The 22,996-nt window shown below is 30.1% G+C and overlaps 1 protein-coding gene across 3 annotated transcripts; it reads right to left on the reverse strand.

The window, feature by feature from the left end:
- Positions 1-3,106: 3,106 nt before the first annotated feature.
- LOC130900958 (isocitrate dehydrogenase [NADP], mitochondrial-like) lies at positions 3,107-22,980 on the reverse strand. Of its 3 annotated transcripts, none has more exons than XM_057811984.1 (8): positions 22,797-22,980; positions 21,626-21,873; positions 10,815-10,965; positions 8,582-8,688; positions 5,448-5,647; positions 5,047-5,285; positions 4,712-4,963; positions 3,107-3,757 (listed from the first exon to the last, which is right to left on the reverse strand). In XM_057811984.1, exons 2-8 carry the CDS (start codon positions 21,723-21,725, stop codon positions 3,478-3,480), a joined length of 1,329 nt encoding a protein of 442 aa, XP_057667967.1. In that variant the 5' UTR covers positions 21,726-21,873; positions 22,797-22,980; the 3' UTR covers positions 3,107-3,477. The 3 variants fall into 3 exon arrangements, with proteins under 3 accessions (XP_057667967.1, XP_057667968.1, XP_057667969.1); XM_057811985.1 differs by having other exon boundaries at positions 22,896-22,961; XM_057811986.1 differs by lacking the exon at positions 22,797-22,980 and having other exon boundaries at positions 21,626-21,892.
- Positions 22,981-22,996: the final 16 nt, after the last annotated feature.

The raw sequence follows: 22,996 nt of genomic DNA on the forward strand, positions 1-22,996 counted from the left end.
TTTGCATTTTTTCTTCTACGTCTTTTACTCGGATTTATAACGCAAACGAAGCAGTCTTGGATGTGATCTATCGGTTCTCGCCAGATTCTTGGTATTGCAAATTTCATAGACCTTTTATCTCTTTTCTCTGTTTGTTGCTTTAAAAGTTTTACAAAAAAAAATTAAAACAACTAATTTTGAAAAATATCGTTCAGTAAATCTTCTAAATAGCAAACTACTATATGTTACTATATGTATTAGGGAATTATGAACAAACGCAGAATGTTGAGGATAACGTGGAAAATAACAAAACACACAGAGAATATCAAATTAACTGAAATAGAAACAAGGCGATGAAGAAAGGGACAAAAAACTTTTAGATATAAGAATTCGAATGATTATCTTAGCAAGGTTTTATGAAATCAAATAGATAAAATTGCCTACATTTCACTTGTAAGCATTTACAAGACAGAAAATACTGAACACACTGTTTACTACAACAACACTGTCTGACGGCGTTTCAATAACCAAGTTATCGTCTTCAGAAACTCTACGGTTTGATGGAGTGAATAATTCGTGAGAATTTATCAACAAAGTGAAAAGTACAGAAATTTGAGGTGGAGAAATTTTAATCTTCGATTTAAGTTCATTATTTCCCAGTGATCCGATCCACAGACCTTGTCATACCTTGAGGACTTACTGAGATCTAATAATTTAGGGGCTGATGTAATAAAAGAATATTAACAGTTAACAAATTAATTACATACAATTAATTATAATTAACAAAAATGTGTATATATATTTTTTCGTGTAATTACGACCTAAGCTATCGAAATTTTATACAATTGATTCAAAGTCAAATTTTGTGTTGGCACATGTAGTCATTACATTATAAACAATAAGAGGAAAAAGGCCCAGTAATATTGTAAATAAATGCTTTATAATCTAAAATAAAACATTCAACTGATGACTAAATATAAGAATACTTTGTATGATTTTTGTAATAAGAATACATTACAAAGTTTGTTTCAATCGATCAACAATAGAATTCAAAAAATCTTGCGTATTCAAATATGTATCCTTTTTAACGTCTGTAGTTTTATGAAGACAAATGGCTAAATCTTTCGTCATTTTACCACCTTCGATTGTATCTACACACGTTTTTTCCAGTGTTTTAGTGAATTTCATTAATTCATTATTATTATCCAATTTGCCACGGTGATGTAAACCACGAGTCCAAGCATATATTGATGCCATGGGATTCGTTGAAGTTTGTTCTCCTTTTTGATGTAATCTAAAATACAAGATTCAAAAATGTTTTAATATCAGATAGAAGATCAAAACGATTCATTCTGTATCTGTTACTGAAAATAAAAGAAAAAGATGGTGAAAGAATTGTATATAGGCAGAAAAATACATATATAGAAGCCACTACTTGCTCAGAAGTCTTAAGGTAGTAATAAGATTTCGAAAAGGCGATTTGACATAATGTATAACTAAGTACACTAATTAAAATATTTTTTCATTTCAATAACAAGTCGTTGGTCTACCATGTGACTTAATCTACGATTTATCGAACACATTTTCAACATACTATCTTCTAGCAATAGAAATCAAACAATTTATTTTTCTCTCAATCATAAAAAGGTCGACCTTTGATATATTAGTCATAACTATTATTTGTACTGAATTGTAAGAAATTTTGATTTAATTCATATGAATATTGACGAAAACGTATTAGTCACGTGATGGAGAACTTTCGCCGTTTTTACTCTGTATTATTAAGAAAAACCACTTGCTCCAGCTATTCTCATGGATATTCATAATTTGGTTTTCCATATAGATCCAAGATTTTCGGTGCAGATTTTCAGGTAAACAATAGAAGATACAATCTATTATCTTCTTCATCTTCAAGTAGATGTAAATCATCATCTATACTTTCAATTAATTGTCAGTGCATATCCTCCGGTAGGCAATAGAAGATACAATCTATCATCTTCAAGTAGACATAAATCGTCATCCATACTTTCAATTGATTGTCAGTGCAGATCTTCAGGTAAGCAAAAGAAGATACAATCTACTATCTTCTTCATCTTCAAGTAAACATAAAACGTCATCCATACTTTCAATTAATTATCAGTGCAGATCTTCAGGTAGGTAATAGAAGATACAATCTATTATCTTCTTAATCTTCAAATAGACATAAATCGTCATCCATCCTTTCGATTCCCCGAATGTTTTCTGAACCACCACATCTTCCAATCTTATCGATACAATAATCTTGCTCAATTGACTTTCTGATATACTGGGCCAAACGTTAAAGAACAATATAATTTCTTTTATGAGATTATTTTTGACAATAGATACAATCAATGCACTTACATTGTCCAAGGCGTTTTCTGGCAATTTTTTCGTACTTTGATCAAATATTCTAGGGTCGAAGACAGTAAAGTCAAAATACAGTAGTGTCCACAATACAGTTAAAACATTTATTCTAAAAGCGTCCTCAGATTCTTTCATCGTTACATTTTTCTTCGGCTATTTTCTTGACTTCAATTGTCTGCTCGATTTTGAAATCAATCAACAAATTTCTCTGATCCTCGAATTCAGTGGATGCCTCAACCTGGCATTAAATCTCTCTCGAAGGTCGTTCAGTCTTACTAGTGCTAGTAATCTCCAGGCTTGAGAAAAGTCAAGGTTTTACATTTGGAGATGGTCTAATAACGATGTAGTTACTTTGAATATCTGCAGTAAAGACATTGCAATAACTATTATCTCAAAGTGTACGAATTTAGGAAGCAGCACTAAAGTCCCGAAGGGCGACAACAAAGTTTTCTTTTGCAGAATTATTTCATTAAACGAAACGTATTTTAGGAATCATGCAATAGTAATTTCTGTTCGATGACAAGAGGGCGCTGTTTTATTTTTAAGCAGAGGGCGCAGGGGACACGTCCCCCTGTCAAGGTAGACCAGCAATGGCTTGTAACAAGTTATATATAGTATAAATTTTGTTTTTTTTGTTACTGAACATAAAAAATTAGGTAGTTGAAAGAGGAATGGGTTCACATTTTTTTTCTCATTAATGTATATGAAACTTCTAGTCGATTTTTTGTATAATGAAACACACTTATTAAAAAAATACCTGTTTTTATTCCACTTTCAAAACTTACATAATACAGTCGATTCTTACAATAGACAAAGATAAATTACCACTAAGTGTGTCAGATGGAAAAAAGTGATGATAAAATTTTTCTAAAGCAAGAGGCTGAAAGTGAAAAGAAAATAATTTGATAAATGAGGTCCCCCCTCCCCGCAAAGGATATCTCCGAAAATAATACTTTTCACATTGCAAATTCTTCCGGAAATGCAAGTTTACAAAATAATACTTTCTTTCAGACATTTTTACACAATACTTATGACAGAGAAAAGATAAAACCAATATCTATAAATATTGTTATATCTCCGGGATATCCTATATTTACATTTACTTTTAAAATATCACACTGTTTTTTTCAATTGCTCCGCAATTGCATCCAAGAAGTCTTGGGTGCTCAAGTACATTCCTTCTTTAACATTAGGCAATCCGTGAATTGCAGCCGCCAGATCTTTGGTCATTTTTCCACTTTCCACGGTATCGACGCAAGCTTTTTCCAATTGTTTCGCGAAATTCGTGAGATCTTTGTTGTCGTCCAATTGTCCGCGGTGGATCAATCCACGCGTCCAAGCGAATATGGAAGCGATAGGATTTGTAGAAGTTTGTTGACCCTTCTGATGCTGTCTGAAATTAGATTAAGACACCCACGATATAAAACTATTGATAAAACTACACTCCAATACAAATAACTCAGTTTTTCATTCAATTTCCATCTATTGAGTGGGCAAATTGTTACTATATATATATTCTGATCCAATTTTGCGGTAAAATCCAGCTATTTTGCGACAATGTCAAATTGTCCCAAAAAATAAATAATATTGATAATAAGGAATCTTTGTAGTATATATTTGAAATAACGAGAAAAGCAATAAAGTAGAAGAATCAATAAAAAAGGACGATAAATACAGCATGTACAGCATGTGTGTGAAGTGACGCACAGCACGTAGTTTTAAAACAGATAAATTCGTTGGAAAATTTTTAGGTTGAATAAGGAAAATTTGTTGGAATTGACCTGTGCAATTTCACACGAAAAGCGTGGGCTCAAAGACGTGTCCCGCTCTAGTTTAAGACACAGTTTGCTGTGCCACACGTGTGTAACAGGTCTTTCCTCCATTTTTTACAAAATAATAACAGAAGAAAAGTTAATAGAGACGGTAAGGTAACACAGAGAGCTTTGAGATACAAAAAATGGTAATATTGGGTGATTTTGAAAATGATTTACAGTTAAAAGAGGTAAATACAAAACATATTTCGAAGTTTATAGCTAGTGTTGTATTCACTGAATATTCAATTCCCCCACAAAGGGATGAAACATCTACATTTCAAAATATATTGTTTTGCAAACAATTTTATTTTGTGATGATAGTTGTTTTTTAGAAAATATTTTATGCAAATTTTGTACCAAAAAAAAGATAAACCAACCACTAAAATAAAAAAACGGTTCTTCAAAACCAATTTCCATCCAATTTGAAAACGCGTCTCTATATGCTGATCGCGACGCAGCACGTGTCGTGTCACGCTACCTCACGCGTGCTATACATGTCCCAATCTTTGCTTTGACTTAAGGTGTCTTCTTACCTGTAATGTCTCGTAACAGTCCCGTGAGCCGCTTCCGATTCAATAGTTTTACCATCCGGACACATCAATACTGAAGTCATCATACCTAGAGATCCATAACCTTGAGCGACAATATCTGATTGTACGTCTCCGTCGTAGTTTTTACATGCCCAAACAAAACCTCCTGAAGATTTGATAGCTTGAGCTACCATGTCGTCGATCAAACGATGTTCGTACCATATTTTCTTAGCTTCGAAATCGGCTTTGTATTGCCTAAAAAATATACATACAGATTGGTTTTGCATATCTGAATGGTTTTTTATTGACAATAGATTATTATTACATAAATTTCTTACTTTTCATAAATTTCCTGGAAGATATCCTTAAATCTACCGTCATATTTTTTCAAAATTGTATTTTTAGTTGATAAATACATTGGGTACTCTTTTTGTAGTGCAAGTTGGAAAGAGGAATGAGCGAAATCTCGAATACTTTGATCTGTATTATACATTCCTAACGCAATACCAGGAGTTTTGAACTTGAAAACATTGAATCTCTTTTCTGCACCATCGTCTGTAGTATAAACTAGTTCCACCTAGAAAAATAGTCATTTGATAAAATGTTATAGATGATACAAAAGAAATAAGGAATGGAGTTGACAATGAGTCTGATCTGGAGAATACTGGGTTGAAAATTGAAAATAAGTCAAAAGTTTTGCAAAAATGACTTAAAAAAAAACAAACTTTTCAAGATTTACCTTGCCGGGTTTATCGACAACAAAATCAACTGCCTTATACTGATCACCATGGGCGTGTCGACCAATTATCATAGGTTTGGTCCATCCAGGTACTAATCTTGGAATGTTTTTACATAAAATGGGTTCCCTAAATACTGTTCCGCCAAGGATGTTTCTTATGGTACCATTTGGTGATGCCCACATTTTCTTCAATTTAAATTCTATTGAATTAGAAAAAAATTGTTAAATTTTAGCAATGTCTTTCAATCTTCGTGACGAAACAGATATAAGTGCACGTATTCAGTTTTTTCAAATATCAGTTACCCAGTTTGCAAAATGTTATGGAAAGTACCATCAACTCCTTCTAGTAAAGAGCATTCTAATTCTAGTGGTGGGCGTAATAACGTGGGAAAGAAATTAACTTGGAAAAATTGACGATTTACATACAAAGACCTCTCAGTATTAGCTACAAAGAGCCAAACAAGTCATGTATCAATTTTACGCCAGAGATGATGGTGTAGAGTGAAATGTTATGTCAAATTTCATTGCCCTGTTTGGTGGCTTTACTAAATATAAACATGTTTGCAATAAAAAATATTTCAATAATGCATAATCATCGGAGTTGCAATGTTTATACGAACACAGAAGTTGTTTTAAAGGCTATGAAATTTTGATAAGATATAGGGAATACCACAAAAAGCAAAATTTACCCTACGCCGATGTGTGCTTTTGCACTAGGGGTGAAAATTTCTATGTTGAAAATAACTGGAGAAATTGATAAAGGACCAAATTATAAACGAAAAATGTTCTTAGCATTTTTTATAATCAATAGTTTTTTAGTTATTTTTGTTTTCTTGAAACGTTTTTAATCGATTTTTCATATATAACACAAAAACTTTTGATTTTATCAGAAAAAGTGTGGAAAAAAATTAAGCTTATAGAAAACTGTTTTGTTTTAATTCACTTTAGAATACAAACCGGGTTATTATTTATTAAAGATTCAATATCGAACGAAAATTTTTTAAATTTCAATGTCGAGTAACGGAAAAACAGTCAACTTTTCGAGGTTATTGCACGTAAGCTTTTTCAAGTACTTTTAAAAAGCTTTGAAATGAGAGTTAGTAGAGCTCTCTAGCATAAAAACTAAGAATGATATGGCTGATATAAAATCGATTTATATTTTTTTTTTTTTAGGAAAAAACCTCAATTTTACCCTTAGAAATAGTACCCAAATTTCAATAAAAATATAATCCGGTGATTATTCACTTTATTTATGTACTAATAATGATTTCTGGAAGTTTCAACGATTTAGAATGCATAATTCCGAAAAAAAAATAATGTTAAAGTAGAAAAATCATTTTCGAAATTTTTAAATATTTCTCCTTTTTTTCAAAATTCTTGAAAAACTATAGGAAATACATAAATATTGATATGGAACCAAGTTAGTATTTTCGCTTTTTTTTTTAATTTTTCGTAACTTCTAAAATAACAGATATGACCTTACAAATCATACCCTAATGTATGACTGATACCACTTTCGAACGCTTTAAACGTTGCCCTTTAAAAAATAGAGGGCTATAAACTTATAGGTTATAAAATTCCCTATAAATCTACGTTTTGAGCGACTAATTTGCTTGAAAATTAACGGACATATGGCTAAATATAATTTTTTTTTAAACTTTGGAGCAGGTAGATTTTGGAGTATGTATCGGATATAAACAAGACAAAACATAGTGCAGCAAATAAGTCATCGAAAAGAATAAATTGGCCTATAAATATTTTCTTTCCATTTTTTTCGAAATAGTGGTTGAAAATAATGAATACAAAATATTCAAGCCGAAACAGATGACAAGATGTCCATTTAAAAGAACTAAATCATCATAAAGAATAAATACGTCTGTAAATATTTTGTTTTTAAATTTTTTTCAAAATAATGGATGATTTATTTTGGTTGAATATTTGGGATGCAAAATATTTGAGTTGAACACAAAAAAAAGAGTCAATATAATATAAGTAAGCTACTACAAAGTAATTTATATTTTTTTAAATTTATATTAACTGGGAATTAAAAAAATTTTATTCAAATCTTGAAAGTATTTTATTACTCATTAAAAGATTTTACTTATAATTTTATTTATTTTTTGCAACAAGGGGTAGTTTTCATCCCTAATGGTAATGAGAACATACCGGCTTAGGACAGATTTTGAAGATAAGGGTAAGTCAAGCTTAATTCCATCGATTTTAATTGCAAATCGATGCAGGTTCATAGAAATCGAAGGTAAAACCTCATTTTTACCTTGGTAACCTGGATTAGTTGTCTTAAATTGGACTTTTATGATGCTAATAATAACAAATTTTTAGAGTTATATTTGAAGACCTCACTAGCTGGTTATGCCAATTGGTGACCATAAAAACGGTAGCCTTCATTAATAAGTAACAGTATTGGACCGATCACAAATCAATAAGAGGAATGTAAGTTGGAATTTCTGGAACCGTTAGTGATATTCACAATCATCAACTACCCCAACACTCACAAATACATTGTCTGACGAACGTTTCGATAATCAAGATATCGTCTTCAAAAATAAACAGTGTGTTCGGTATGAATAGAAGGAATGAACAAATCTATAAAAACAGTGCGTTACAACAAAAAAAGAAAAAGCTGCTAATTGAAACAATCCAAGGAAGACGATTCACAATAATGAAATAATGAACAAAAAAATAAGGAGTAGAATAGTAGCAGCAAAGAGGAAGCAACTGAGGACAATAACAGGAAAAAAAAGATGGATAGTATAAGAAATGAGGTAATTTTTGAGGAACCAATAGTAAACAAAATTGTTGGAAGTTGCTATAGACATTGAAACACCACTAAGTCTAATAAGAAAAGTGATAGAAGCAAAAACATAAAAGAATAGATAAGGAAAGGGAAGCTCCAGCAAAACTTGGATACAACAGGTAGCACAGGAAGGGGGAGACAAGAGAAAACAATACAGTAGATGGATGAAGTACCAAAGCATTGAAAAAAAACGGATATAAGGAGAATGAAAACTGAAATACCAATACTATGATGCTCGAAAGGGTATTAGAGGAATTTTATACAAGATTAAGAAGAAGAAGGATATTGAAGTACTTTATGTGTTTAGGAGTGTACATACCTTCCACACGCTGTTCATCAGGAGTAATAGTAGCACATTTGATACCAACATTATGTTTTAATATAGCATGAGCTGCATCAATAGTAACTTGATCATCAGTTTGATCTCTAAAACATAACAATTATAATAGTATGTAGCAAATTAATTTTATATTCAGTTTGATTTTTTTTCATACATTGTTTTGGGACTGGAACGACATTTAAGACTCATAACTTCTTTTTATAAATTGTTTGATAAACTGGATGCTTTCAAAAACAGATCATCTCTGAAAAGATGGTCAGATGACTTGAAGAGAGCGTGGTTCCAAGTGGCACAGGACAGAAGACATACTTCAGGATAGTTGATAATAATATTTTTTTAAGATTAATTTGATTATAAGCAACTACTGGGAGATTTTGTGTAATTAATTTGCAATATTTAATTCTTCTTTTTATTATGAAGTGTCAATAAATATAGATTGTAACTAAAAATATGTATATGGAGTTATTATCACAAGCTAGCTTAGCTCCTTCGCTATAACATTCTAATCTATGTCTAAGACAGTAAAAGGAAATAAAAACGATTATTCAATTTAATATACAATTGCGAAGAAGAGGAAATATATTGTAACAATCAGGAAAAAGTTGAATATTTACAAGTGGAAAGCAGATATTTTCAAATCTTCAATGACCACAGCGGGCACATAGCCCGCTCAGAAACTTAACAAGGGGACCCCAGCGGGCACATAGATCCGCTGAGCAAGTTGCCGTCGTTTTAATATCGAATTACTTTATTATATTGACAGATATGGTTCTTGTGAACATAATTATCGACCATAACAATTCCTGGAAGCTAATTTGTTATTGTTTACCGCATTTTTATTGATTTTAATTTAATTGGAAAATTATGAAAAAAATTGATGATAATAAATTGTTATTTTAAAATTTATTTAATAAAAATACTGTTTGCATTACATTCAATTACACAATTTTTACGAATATTGTCAAATCAAGGCAAACGGAAATGAGGTTCTTCATTACAGTCTCTGCAAAATGTCACCACTTTTTTACCTCGTTTTTCAATATTTCTTCATTCTGGTATTTCTGAAAACATCCTCTACCGTACTTCCTGATTCTATAGTAAATAAAAGATGTTTTGACAGGACAATCACCTATTTTTTTTTTGTTTCCAAAGGAAAAGTTTTATACCTGATCAGGAATTTTTGCTGAATAATAAACCTAATATATTATTCCATCAATATTTTTGGAAATTAATCTTTTTTACATTTAGGTACTGTTATTTGTTATATTCATATTCATTTTATGGGAAAAAATCTAATCTTGAAGGGATTTATACATGTTTTTCCAACAGTGCAGAAATATTTTGTGAAAATGAAAAAGAAATCAAAATATGGCAAAGAAAAGTTAAAAATATCCATTGAAGGAAAAAAAATATTTTACATTTAGAAAAAAACCGACAGTGCCCCACGCAATTTTGCTCTAATTAACATAAATAAATGGTCGCTAATTATAATAAAAATGCATGACATTGTTTTTTAAATATTGAAATATTTTGAAATATCTAAAAAAATGGATTGGTCGTCAAAGTGTTAAATTTATTTTTCATCAACATAAATTGCTAATGGTATTTTGACGAGACATACTTTTAGTGCCACTTCTTAACATCAAAAATAAATTATATTGGGTTGGCGACAAAGTAATTTCGGTTTTGTTGTATAAAATAAAACAAAGAATAGTTTTTAACCAAATATATATTTTCCATTTTGCTCAACGACCTTTTATCATCTTTCTTTCTGCTTCATTATTCCTTATTAACAAAAAACTGAACCAGGTGCGATAAAGATCATCGTTATTTGTGAAAGTTTGACCATTCAAAATATTCTGCAAACTTCAAAATAAACAGTAATCAGATGGTGCCAGATCAGGGTTATATAGGGGATGTGGCATCACTTCCCAGCCAAGCTCCAATAGTTTCCCACGAGTTGCTAAAGATCTGTGAGGCTTTGCATTATCATGGTGGAGCACTAAATCTTTCCGATTTGACAATTCTGGCCGTTTTTCTTTCATTGCTTCATCCAGTTTCATTAATTGTTGACAGTAAACACCTGAATTGATCGTTTGGTACCTTGTAATTCCACCAAAATGAAACTACTTAGTTGCCAACCTTATAATTTAATTCATTTTATGTCAATAAAATTTTTAAATTTGTTAATATTAATTATATAATTTGATACCTATTAGGAAGTCCCAAATCGAAATAAATACATTCAACTTTAAGATAAGGGAAGATGAGTGATTCCTTGATTTTTTCCCAAATTATTCTGGTCATTTCATCTCCGTCAAGTTCGACGACTGGTTTGGCGACTTCCACTCGTTTACTGGCATCTGTGAATAATTAAAAATGAGATGTTATACGTTTAGATCATATTCTCAATAAAAGGGGGTAAAAACACTAAGCTACGACTAAATTTGTAATTAAATAAAAGTTGCAGAAGAAACCGGAAGGAAACTGTCACTAACGTCAACTACTGAAGTTAGAATCGGGGTTGCCAGATCTTTGAATGCTGAATACGGGTCAATTTAACCTCTTCCCCCTCCCGAAAAGCAAGAGCGGGAAAACTTTCATAAAAATAAAGAAAGGTTAAAAAAATAACCTTTAAAACGTATTTTTTTCAAATGTATTATCTGGACCTTAGTATCAATATACTTAATATTAATTTATTAATTACATTTTAATCAAATTATTAAAATAAATAATAAAGTAACGAAAGTTTGGTTTAAATCAACTTGATTATTTAAAATAATTATTTGTTTTAAGTTCGTTTTACTTTGTTCAAAACAGTATTTTAACAAAATATTTTTCTTTTTTGTAGAACATTTTTTAAAGCGAAAACTTCCTTTTACAATGCAAATAAAATTATTAAAATAGATTTTACTCATTTTGTTTTCTTTCTAATTGAAAATATTAATGTTACTTGTTGCGGGATAATACAATGTTTACTAAAACATTTTATGAAACTTTTCAATCAATTTTTTTAATTTTGTCACTCGTGAAATTAAAATAAGGAACAAACAGCGACCCGTTTCACTTTGTTCCGGAACGCTGGACAAATTAGGGAAATCCGGGACGTCTGGCAAACCTGGTTAGAATCCAACAGTGAATGGTTAACACTCCAAATTCTTTCAAAAAAAAAATTTTTGGTTACAAAATATGTCGCTAGTTGATAGAATCTATCCAAGCAGTTCAGTGTTGTATTCACTCAGATACCCCCTAGATGAAAAATTTCTCAGTAATTATCAAATTAATGTTAAACTATTATTCAGAAATAGACAAGAATCAAATATATTTTGTATAGCAATGAAATGTCATCCACTCAACAAAACAGTTGCGAATTTTGTATATTATATTTGATTTCGTTCAAGTTTTGTTATGCTGATTTGAACTTTAAATTTTGTACACATGAGGATCAAAAACGACATTCACTAAAGACATCATCAATGTTACCAAGGAGTTAATATATACAGCTCGACAACATAAACAACTTATTTCTTATACAACTTTTTCACGTACGTATTCTTCAGTTTCTTCAAACTTTATTACATTTGTTACAGTTCTTACGTCACAGTTTTGCTATTTTTTTCACTTAAATTTAAGATATTTAAAGAAACCCACTTGTTGAAAATTGATTTGCGTATCAGGATTTATTTTTGGATCTTAAATTTGTTTCCTCGATGAATATATCAGCAAAAACTAATTTATATTGACGCATATTTTTGTTGACGATTTAGTGAAAATATATTTTTCATTATAGTTACACATCTTCGATTATTCAATTAAATGGACTGTAAAAAGTTTGAATATAAGAAAGGACCATTTAACGTGGGTTATTTACACTTCCATTCTTCATTTCTACAATTCTACATTTTTGTTTGTATTATTGTTTATCGATTATTTTCAATACCTAGAGATTAGTAAATCAAAACAGGTATAAATTATATAAAAAATATATTTAGATAAATAAAACGTTAATTATGAGACAATATTAAAAGATAATAAATTTTCAAAAGTCCAAATGGCAATTTTTTAGCAAATATTGTATAGGAAATATTTGAACTTTCCTTATATTTCTTTTATTAGTTAATTTCTGTACCATTTGATAAGCAATAACAACATTATACTTTCTAATTCTGACCATGACACAGGATTTTCAACTAATATCAGCAATTATGATTTAGGTCACCCCTTACTCTCCAGTTCTGAGAGTGACTCATAAAATTAGGACATGGAATGTCATGGAATCTTGGTATTTCCATAGTTAGAAAAAAATGCGAGCAAATTCATATTTGATTTTTTTTCACAAAATGTTGAATGTATAAACTTTGGTCATTTGTTTTGATTTTCAATACATTTTCGTAGTAATTCAGCTTTTTCATAAAAAATGTCAGCATATTAATAATAAATAAAATTTGTAATAACTGTCAAGTCTAGTCAATTTAGTACAACTGTTATTTTCAGAAGTTTAGTTGCAATATCCGCCAAGTTCACAGGCAGTTACGCGATTTCAGTTTCAAAATCCGACAAATCCAGATCGTCCAATAGGAGCGCCTAGTTTCGTCACATGACTACCCATGATCCTCTGCAACATGTTTATCCTTTATGCTTTATTTTTCACGGAGTGTTTGGACTGATTGAGAAAGATTTGAAAAAGAAAGACACTATTCTTAAGCAGTTGAAGCAGTATGAAGAAGTTCTGGGGAAGCATGGAACCGTTCATCATGTTGGAGTAACTGTCTCGAGTCTGAACTTTAAAAAGTGCAAAAAACAACCGAACTTATGGCTCTACAAGTTCAATCCACCAAAAAAATTATGTTAGAAAAGAACAAGAAGACAAAAAACATTCTGGTCCAAGGTGTAGTCTTTCAAAGAATTGAAACTTGTGAAGCAAAATCGGTCACAAAACCAAAGTTTAATATGTCTAATCATCAACAAGGGGGCTAACCTTAAAGCTGCAAAAATAGAGTATTCTGCGAAACTGCTAACAAAGCACTTTGGACAAGGGTGGTGAAACTACCGGACGCTAAAATTTTATCGAAATTTGGAAAACCAATTAGCCTAAGGTCTCAACAATAAAGCCGAAGATATCAGCAATGAAGAATATGAAAACACTATTTTTGATGAGAAAATTGATACAGATATTGTGTTCACTTTTTACAAAACATTAAATGTTATTAATTTATGATACTTTGCAATTTTTATAAAAATTAAGTCAAGATTTTTTACTAAAGTTTTATTTTACTCAATTTTATAAATATTTATATAAAACTATTTTGGGGATTTCTATGTTATAAATTAAAAATTACTGATTTTTTTGGAAAAAAAATTAATAATTTCTTAAGATTGGTCGGTTTTTGACAGTTTTTTCTACTTTTCCGAAAATTTCTGGAGATTGATTTGACGGATTTTGATTGTAGGTGCCTCATTTGTAAACTTTTCCAATATTAAAAGCATAAATGATAAAATCTGTTGGAATATACAACCGGAGCAGGGCGACGCGGTCTAAACAAAGTTTGTGAGGTAGTTAGTTAAAGTTATTTAAAAAGTGTTTAATTAGTTTATTTATCAAAGAAAATAAGAAAAAATCACAAATCACTAAATGTACATACGATTGTCAACGCAGTTAAAACTTTGATTATTGGGTAGAATGCCAGGACAAAATTATTTGACTAGTGCATTTTGAAATATTTTCCAAGTTTCACTGACATTCCTTTAATGTAAGGAACTTTTTATTTTGGTTTCGAGGTACGTGTGTTATGTTTTGATGCCTCTGGTTTATACTTTTATTAACTAACCCTCTTGAATAATCAATAACTTTGAGAATTTATCTGATTTTATTATTCTTTTAATTAAGTATTGACACATTATATATACTTATATGCATAATAGTTATTGAAGAATTATTTTAGCTTTCCAGATTTGTACATGACTATTTATAATTCACGAATTTTTTGCTTTGTTAATTATTTAATTGAGCAAAACTCAAAAGAGCCTCACAATCAAAGAGCTGTTTGATTCAAATGAGATGGGCAGGTTCAACCCTAGATCAACCACATTGTTTAAACAAATATATGTGTGTGTCGTCCTTCAGCCTTATTTGTTTTCAAGTGACATCTACTTGAATAGGCCTATTATTATTTGTTATTTCATCTCGTTTGTCCACCTAACATTTTTTTTGTCTGGTACTAGTAGATTTATTTGTTCCACATACTGAATACACTATTCAATATCACCAACGAATCTAGAAACTCGAACTTAGTTGTTCAACATACTGTCTTTCCTACATTTTTCAGTTTATAAAGTTATATCTAGCACAGAGAAGAAAATAGAAACTAATGAAAGATTGTGTCAATTGAATTTTATTTTTTAAATAATATTTTTATTTTATATCAAAACATATCCTTCAATTTGTCTTCATTTATTTTGTGTACAAGTAATGTTTTTAAAGATAAAATTAAAACTGACATTAAGAAAATTCCAAACTGTTATCAAACGTTAAAATAAATAAAGCTCAAAGAAAAATCTATAAATAATTTGAACCTTTTTGTGTGAGGGATTTAAATGAGGCTCAACCTTTTGCAAACTTTAAACCATTTATCAAAATTCAAACTAATTAAAGTATCACATTATATTTGTCGACAATTGTCCTAACAACCTTGAGCAATTCAGCTACATAAAATTGTTTATTTGATCCATTCGATGCAAAATTTACGTCATGTCATATTTAACTTTTGTAAATCTAATTGAGAAACAAAAATAATCGGAAACAGTTTGATAATATTATTTCTAATTATGATCTATATATATTTCGAATATGTGAAACAAAAACTTATTTTTATTATACAAAATACTATTTGGTTTTGTTATTTGTTGTTTTAGTAATTATAAAATAGATATTTAGATTGCAAAACAACAAAATTAGAATTTGATTTATACTGGAAGAAGCACTTGCTTACAGACAAGCCATCCCTTAAAATGTAATTCCAAGATCAAAACTATACCAAAAACTCAACTATAACTTTTGAGTGCTTGCTGGTTTTACTAGATTGTATATTATATCAACTAGCATTTTCATGCTACAGATTAAAATCTACATAATTTTCTCTCCTATTAACACGTTCAGTGCTAATAAAAAAATCCGTAATCATCCACAAGTGCGATACGGGGTCGATTAACCCTGTGCAGTAACTATCCACAAGTGCGTCACGGGGTCTTAGTTTAAACGTATTCAGCTTGCTGAAAATTGATTAATTTAGAAAAAATCTTTTGTTTTCCCACTTCATAGGTTTAGATCAGTATACCACAGCAGTAGCACATTAATTGATTTATTCAAAAGTTCATCAACCTAATAGAAATTGTACTCGTAAATAAATTATTTTTGTTTTCAAATAAAGACACCTTTTCCCTTCTTGAAATTAAATTTTAGACACAGGAAATGAGTTTATTTTTTTTGTGAGGTTCGGTACCCCCCCTTCCAAAACAAATCCTTTTACATATTATCGAAAATAAAACTCACAACAACTTTTAATAAAACTTATAATAACTTTTATTTTCATTTTAATATTTTTACATTTAATATACCTATAACATTGCTTTCAAAAAATTAGTAGTTGAGGAAAGCAAAACAATACAAATTGAATAAAAAAAAATATAATAATTGAAACGGTTAAACACTATGAAATATGTTTAATGCATTGATGCGTGTTTATCATTAAAGCATGAAAGACAAAGAGCCGGCTTTGTAGAGCACTCCTCACAATATGTTCGAACTTTTTTCACTTTTTTGTCAGCTTCTTTTGAGGTCATCGTTCTCCTAAGCTTCTCGTAGCACCCTGAACATTTTTTCCTCTTCCTCTCAACGTCATGAGCTAGCGTGTGGATGCGTTTAGATGTCCTGGGATGTTCCAACACTTCTTGTTCTACTTCCTGGGCTAATGCTTTTGAAAATACCTCCTTGAACTGCAGATATGGTACGGATTTCCCTGTTCATTCGTTAAACATAAGCCATTGGTGTTTGCTGATCCAAAAATTAGCTCTCCACCACTTACGCCCTTTTCTCAAAACTAAGTAATATGATTACATTTGGAAGGAAGCGAATTACTCGTCATTTCCGAGAAAAGTAACACGAGGGAAAATCACAATAAATGGCCGTCTCAAAAGTAGAGGGGAGTGAGTGACTCTACATTTTTCGAGAAAAGTAGCACGGAGTCTAGTCTAGTCAAGTTCCACACGGGGTCAATTGACCCCGCAATGCACGGAACTCTCAGAATCTTAAATATTTCAATTCTTGATAGTTTTTTCACGATGTATCGTCGTGATTGTAGATCTCTACTACCTAAAATCGACGCGATTCATCACCAAAAACATATAAAAAGGTCTACTGAGTAAAAATTCAACAAATATTGATAGTATTTGTTTTATATAATGAAGATACATCAATTAAAGGTTTCAGTGACCCAGATTGTGAACAGATGTGTCTGTTTTCTGTCCTTTTGACATAGAAAATGGTAGGTTTTGTGCCCCAGATTTGTCCCACATAGGATATAACAGAAAATAATGACACCGGTCACAATTCGTTGAATTAAAGTATTTCTGTTTTTGGAAAATAGAAATAAATTTAAAATTATTCATCGTAAGCACATAAATATTTTAAGTTATGTCCACATGATATTTAATGAAAAATGTGTCATAAATACAATAAAAATTACTTGCATGTATCAAATAGAAATGAATGATTGAAATGATTTATATTTCGAAAAAATTAAATAAAAATCTATAATACAAATTCAAGTTTATTGATGTAAATTTGTATTAGGTAATATGCATGTATTTTGTTATATTTTTAATTAACTTTCTGCATAGCTATAACTCGATAAAAAATATATATTCTGAGAAAAAAGTAAAAATAATTTTTAAAATAACATTTAAAGTATAAGTTAAATTTGGCTTGTTTTGAACGCTGCTATTTCTCTCGGGATTTGGATGACGTCAATTGCCACGTCCATTATTTGTTTACTATTTTTCTAACCTAACCACCTCTAAATGCTATAAAGAATGTAGTTGGATTCTTTAAACACTTCACCTCGAAAGAAGTTAAAAATTTAGTTCATGATAACTGACTTAAAGTGTAACTGTAAATTTACGAAAATACCCAGACGTTTTGCTTCAAGTGACAGTTACTTTATACACATTATAGGTTATTATATCGATAAAGTCATAGAAAAATTGGAGAGAGCTTTCATAAAACCATACATGTAATACTCCTATATTACCAGCGGCCTATGTTTCCCTATAAGGGGCGAGGACGGCGATGAAGTGAGATAGAGCGAGTTACTTTTGGCCGTTCTGCGCACGCGCGACTCATTGGCGTAGTCACAAATAGAATTATGTTACTTTTGTGAGAAATGTTGATGTCACTAGGAATGACGTGTTTCCTTATATTCCTAGACAACTGTTGCGCACTTCCGCTTTTATTCGCGCTTGCGCACTGCAAGCAAAAGTGACGAGCCATGGGCGAGAGAGCGATATTGTCTGCACCGTAATATTCTCGTCACGTTTCGGTAAGCGCTAGCAATATAGGAGTATTACATATATACATAAAACCATCTACGTCACTACTTTACGTTGGCGACAATATTCATTTTCTCTCTAGTTCGAGACACTTTATCTATACTGCGCATGCTTGAGAATGAGCAGTACCGAGCTTGAACCTCATTCTGTCTTCCTTAGCCGGAACAGCTTCCACTCATAGAACTGTCCATATAGAAATATTACTTATATTATGTTAAAAGAATAATCAGAATTTGAATACAGAAAAATAAACGGTAGTTTTTTTCCAAATACAACCAACACTATTTGGACCACGATAAATCTAGGATATGATGCGTTTATAAAATTTGAATTTCGCTGGCTTGTCTTACACTCTTTAATGATCATTTGATACAAATGAGAAAAAACTGAATGGGAAAATAATGATTTTATGATGATATTGCGATTATTGTCTTTGAAAAAATTTTCACGTGTATTTAAACTACATGCATATTCCCTATTAGTACTGGAAAGTGCTTAAAATAAAACATATTGTTCTAAATGAATGGTAATGGGTGATTACTGTGTTAACACTAAAATTTTATGTTTGGAACTATCCATTCATATCATGCATATTGTAAAGTTGATGACTTCTATATCCTACAGCCTATTTTATTATTCTAGATACATCGTGAGGAAACTGTTAATATGAATTAGTGAACTTGGCATTGAGTTTATTCAATTATTCACATATGGGGCTTCAAATCAATGGAAGTGATAAAACATAGATAGAATGAATTACAAGTAGGGTTGCCAACTTTTTTTATAAAAATTAAAGTATATTCAGGTCTATAAAGAAAATTAAACAGTATTTTATATTATACACCTATTTTTCCGAGCTTCTCACACAACTTACTAATTTACCATCTTTTTTAAATAACTTCATACACCTCACATCTATTATAAAGGCCGCTTGACATAATGCAATACAACGTGCAAGAAATTGCATGCAGGTCTCTGTAAACAGTAAAAGTAAACAAATTATTAACCTCAAATTTTATCTAATATTGTTGTACCTAGTTTAACAATGAAAATAACAAAGCAAGTTTTACAAAAGTCAGCTGATCAGTTATGCCAAAATTAACTAGATTGTAACTTGCATGCAATCAAAAAATATTGCGTCTTGCATTGCATTGCACATTGTATTACATCATGTCAAGAGGTCTTAACTAAAATTAAAATAAATGAGGAGCTCAAATTATTCAATTCTGAATATAAATCATCCATACCAATACAGTACAACATCGTAAATCCAGAATCGCTGAAAAGGATTGGTTCTGGATTTTAGATTTTTCTGTGTATGTGTATACACATACACATTTATAAAATAATAATAACGTTAAATACTTTATAAAAAGCAGTTAAAATATCATTAAAAAGTAATAATAAACAAACAATAAATAAAAAAATATGATATCGCCATCTAGTGTCAAATACAAAAGCTAAAAATTACGATATGAACGAATCAGTCCGGATTTTAGATATTCCGCGTTTTAGAAATCCGGATTTACCATGTTCAACTGTATTGAGTCTATACAAATTTAGATTATCTATAATTTTCTCAAAATGATCAAATATGACCGAAGACTTCAATGTCGCGAAAAAAGATTATGTTCTGAGAGCGCACAAACTCGCATGTCTGTCAGTGAGTGACAGTCATGAATGTTTGACATTGACATATTCGTTCAGAAGCTCTGTGATTTGTTTGTAACCGCACTAACTAAATAAAAACAAATTTGTGTGACCATCTAAGTATAACACATAATAATGTGTTTGCATTTTGAAGCTGCAAACAGTAATTTGTATACTTTATTTTTGTTTATAATTTAGTAAAAAACAGTATAACACTGTTTAAAACAGTATAGTTAACAACTATAATTACACAAGAGGAATGAAGGGAAATAAATAAAGCAGGAATGAAAAAAAAGGATATATACTACATCAGACCCCCGCAGTACATCTAAATATATTTTTCAATTATTAGTAGAATGATTATTTCTCTCAAACGTACTAGTAAGTGCTATTTTTGCATTCAAGCATCAATTGCAGAGTTTATTCTTCAACATATTCTAATTAAAGCCATGAAATTAATTTGATTTCCAGTACACATTAATAAGAGTAAATTGGAATCTAGGTAAACTGAGAATACATAGATTAGTTTTGATAGCAACAGTATTTGGAGGTGAAATGTGGATAACAAGGGGAATAAAAGTGCAATAGTACAGAAACTATTAACTTAGAATGTATTACATGAAGTAGGTTAAATATGGCTGAGAATAATGTTCTAAAAATTGAAAACTTGAGTAACAAAGCCATAGATTTGATGTATCCAAGAAAAAAAACAAACAAAACTGTTGTTCTGCAGATGTAATACAGAATAATAATCAATATTTGTTTTATCTTGGTGCTTTAAAAATTTTAGAATGCATATATTTTGTAACATATTTTATTTTATGTTCTGTTAATATTTAAATATTTATCTTCAAAATCTACACTTGAAATTTTTATTTCATAGAATAAGTTCTATAATCAAGATAGATCTACTGATTATAACTTTTTCTAAATTTTATTTACTGTATTTTTGAATCAAAAAGTTCTTTTCCGTATATTATTTTAGGTTTTAGATGCATTTTATTCACACTTGAATATTTTGTGTCAGTTTAGTAAGAAATTTAGCATCAAGAACTATAATTAAAAAAGAAATATTTATTAATATTACATATATAAACTTGCTTCCTTGTTTTTTACTCTATTACATTGTTAAAATTAACAATACACATATTTGGACTTACATGCATCATTTATTTAGAAACATAAAATTTCAAAACTTCACTTCCATTTAAAGCAAAGATATTTGATTTTTTCTATAATTACTGGGACATTATTTAATCAAGACACTTCATAATTATAAGAGATAGTGCATGAAGGAGGGGAACGCACCAGATGTGCTAATACTATTACTACACGTGGAAATATAAATAAATTTAGAGAATCATAGAAAAATGTAATTTATAACATAAACATTCATAATGTCTATGATATACAACGGAAACACATTATAAACGAATAATGAATCAAGTGAAATACAAAATGATGAAGAATTAATTAAAGAAAAGTTAATGATAAAAAGTTTTACGAAAGTTTATCTTTCGTCTCTGAAGACAATAATTTGGCTATCGAAACGCGTATTGTAATCATAGATTAAGATACTTTTCAATCATCGATGTATCTAAATGTGAGTATCGGTGTAGAGCTAGTAAACATTGAGAAAATTATTCCATATATTACTCAGTTTTTTAAACATTATTTAAATTAGAAAGTACGACTTCAAATAAAAAGCAATCACATTATTATAATGTAAAAATGCAATTATATAAATCATATTGTACATAGTAAACTTACAGTTACGATTTTGAACGTGGACTACGGGTGCTAGAATTCCATTTTTCACGGCAGACACTTCTGGTACACTTCTACAAATTTTTGTCAGTAAACCGGCCATCCTAACCTCACTTTTGTGGATAAACTTCCTAAACCTCTCGTACAGACTTCCTTTTAGGTAAAGAACTAAGGCGAGGCACGTAGCAAAATGGATACGGACGGCAAGTTGACAGTGAGGAAATGGGGGAACTGTTTCTAAGTAGCAGGTCCTATACAGTCAAACAACGTTTACACAGATGCTTATACTTCATTCGGTATTTCAGTTTCATCTAAATATTAGTGATGATGACCTCGGACTTTACAATTTATTGCATGGTCGGTTCAAAATACAAATCAGGAATAAAAATATTTGAAAACACGTTTTACTCAATATTTTTTCTACATACGAGGCTTAATGTAAAGTATTCTAATTTGATTGTTTACAATTGGTCAGTAAATAATAAAAGTCGGGTATTTTCAATATTATACCAAATGAGCTACTTCTAGAGATCCACGAGAGATTCATCTTAAGCATTTTTTCATTATTTAAATTGGCTATATAGATCTAGAAATGGACAGATTCAAAATCTTATTTGCTCTAAATTATGAGCCCATTAGTAAGACCTGAACAATTTATTAGATTGTTAGCCTACTTTCAGTTACTAGTTTTAATAGTTATTATTGTGATGATTAATTATTAAAAATATGTTGTCCTATTCATTAAAAACAAATATCTGGGAACAGAATTATTTCTAAACATCCAATTATGTGCAATATATGTTTATATATTTTGTAGTGCATAAACAAGTTTGGTAATAATATGAAAAAATGCCCCATGACGAATATTGAATTTTTGTTTATGATACTGTGTTGTCATGTACATACAAAATCGACATAATCATCATAAATTTTGTGATAAATTTAGACGATCAATATTGCAAAATATGTTTTTTTTTTCGGTTAATTGACGCATACGAAATTCATGTAAATATGAACTGGCTTTTTTCATTCACTGATAGCACTCGTTTAAGTATAATATACGAGTAGGTGAACTCATTTAAAATAAATTAGAATAGGGGAATCTTCTAATTCTCTATAGTTTCAACAATAATTTAATCTAATTCATATTTTTTAAAAAATTAGCTGCACTTACTGATACTTCTTGAAGTAAAAAGATTTCTTTGACAAAATATTAATTGCTGAATCATAATATTGATGCCAGATTTAGAATATTTACTAAATGTTTACGTACGTAAAATTGAATATTTTTACATCAGTCACAAACTTGTCAAAATAATTGTGGGTATGTCATACTAACATACTACTCTACAGCATAATATATAAGTTTGAATT

The sequence above is a fragment of the Diorhabda carinulata genome, chromosome X (assembly GCF_026250575.1).
Source record: "Diorhabda carinulata isolate Delta chromosome X, icDioCari1.1, whole genome shotgun sequence".
NCBI classification, from domain to species: Eukaryota; Metazoa; Arthropoda; class Insecta; order Coleoptera; family Chrysomelidae; genus Diorhabda; species Diorhabda carinulata.

What these genes read in the sequence shown, in the direction of transcription:
- LOC130900958 (XM_057811984.1), bottom strand. Translation starts at nt 21,725, where the DNA reads ATGGCCGGTTTACTGACAAAAATTTGTAGAAGTGTACCAGAAGTGTCT. An exon ending in TGATGAACAGCGTGTGGAAG is followed by an intron (nt 5,648 to 8,581) that starts GTATGTACACTC and finishes CTAATTCAATAG; the next exon opens with AATTTAAATTGAAGAAAATG. An exon ending in ACTGTTACGAGACATTACAG is followed by an intron (nt 3,758 to 4,711) that starts GTAAGAAGACAC and finishes ATCTAATTTCAG; the next exon opens with ACAGCATCAGAAGGGTCAAC.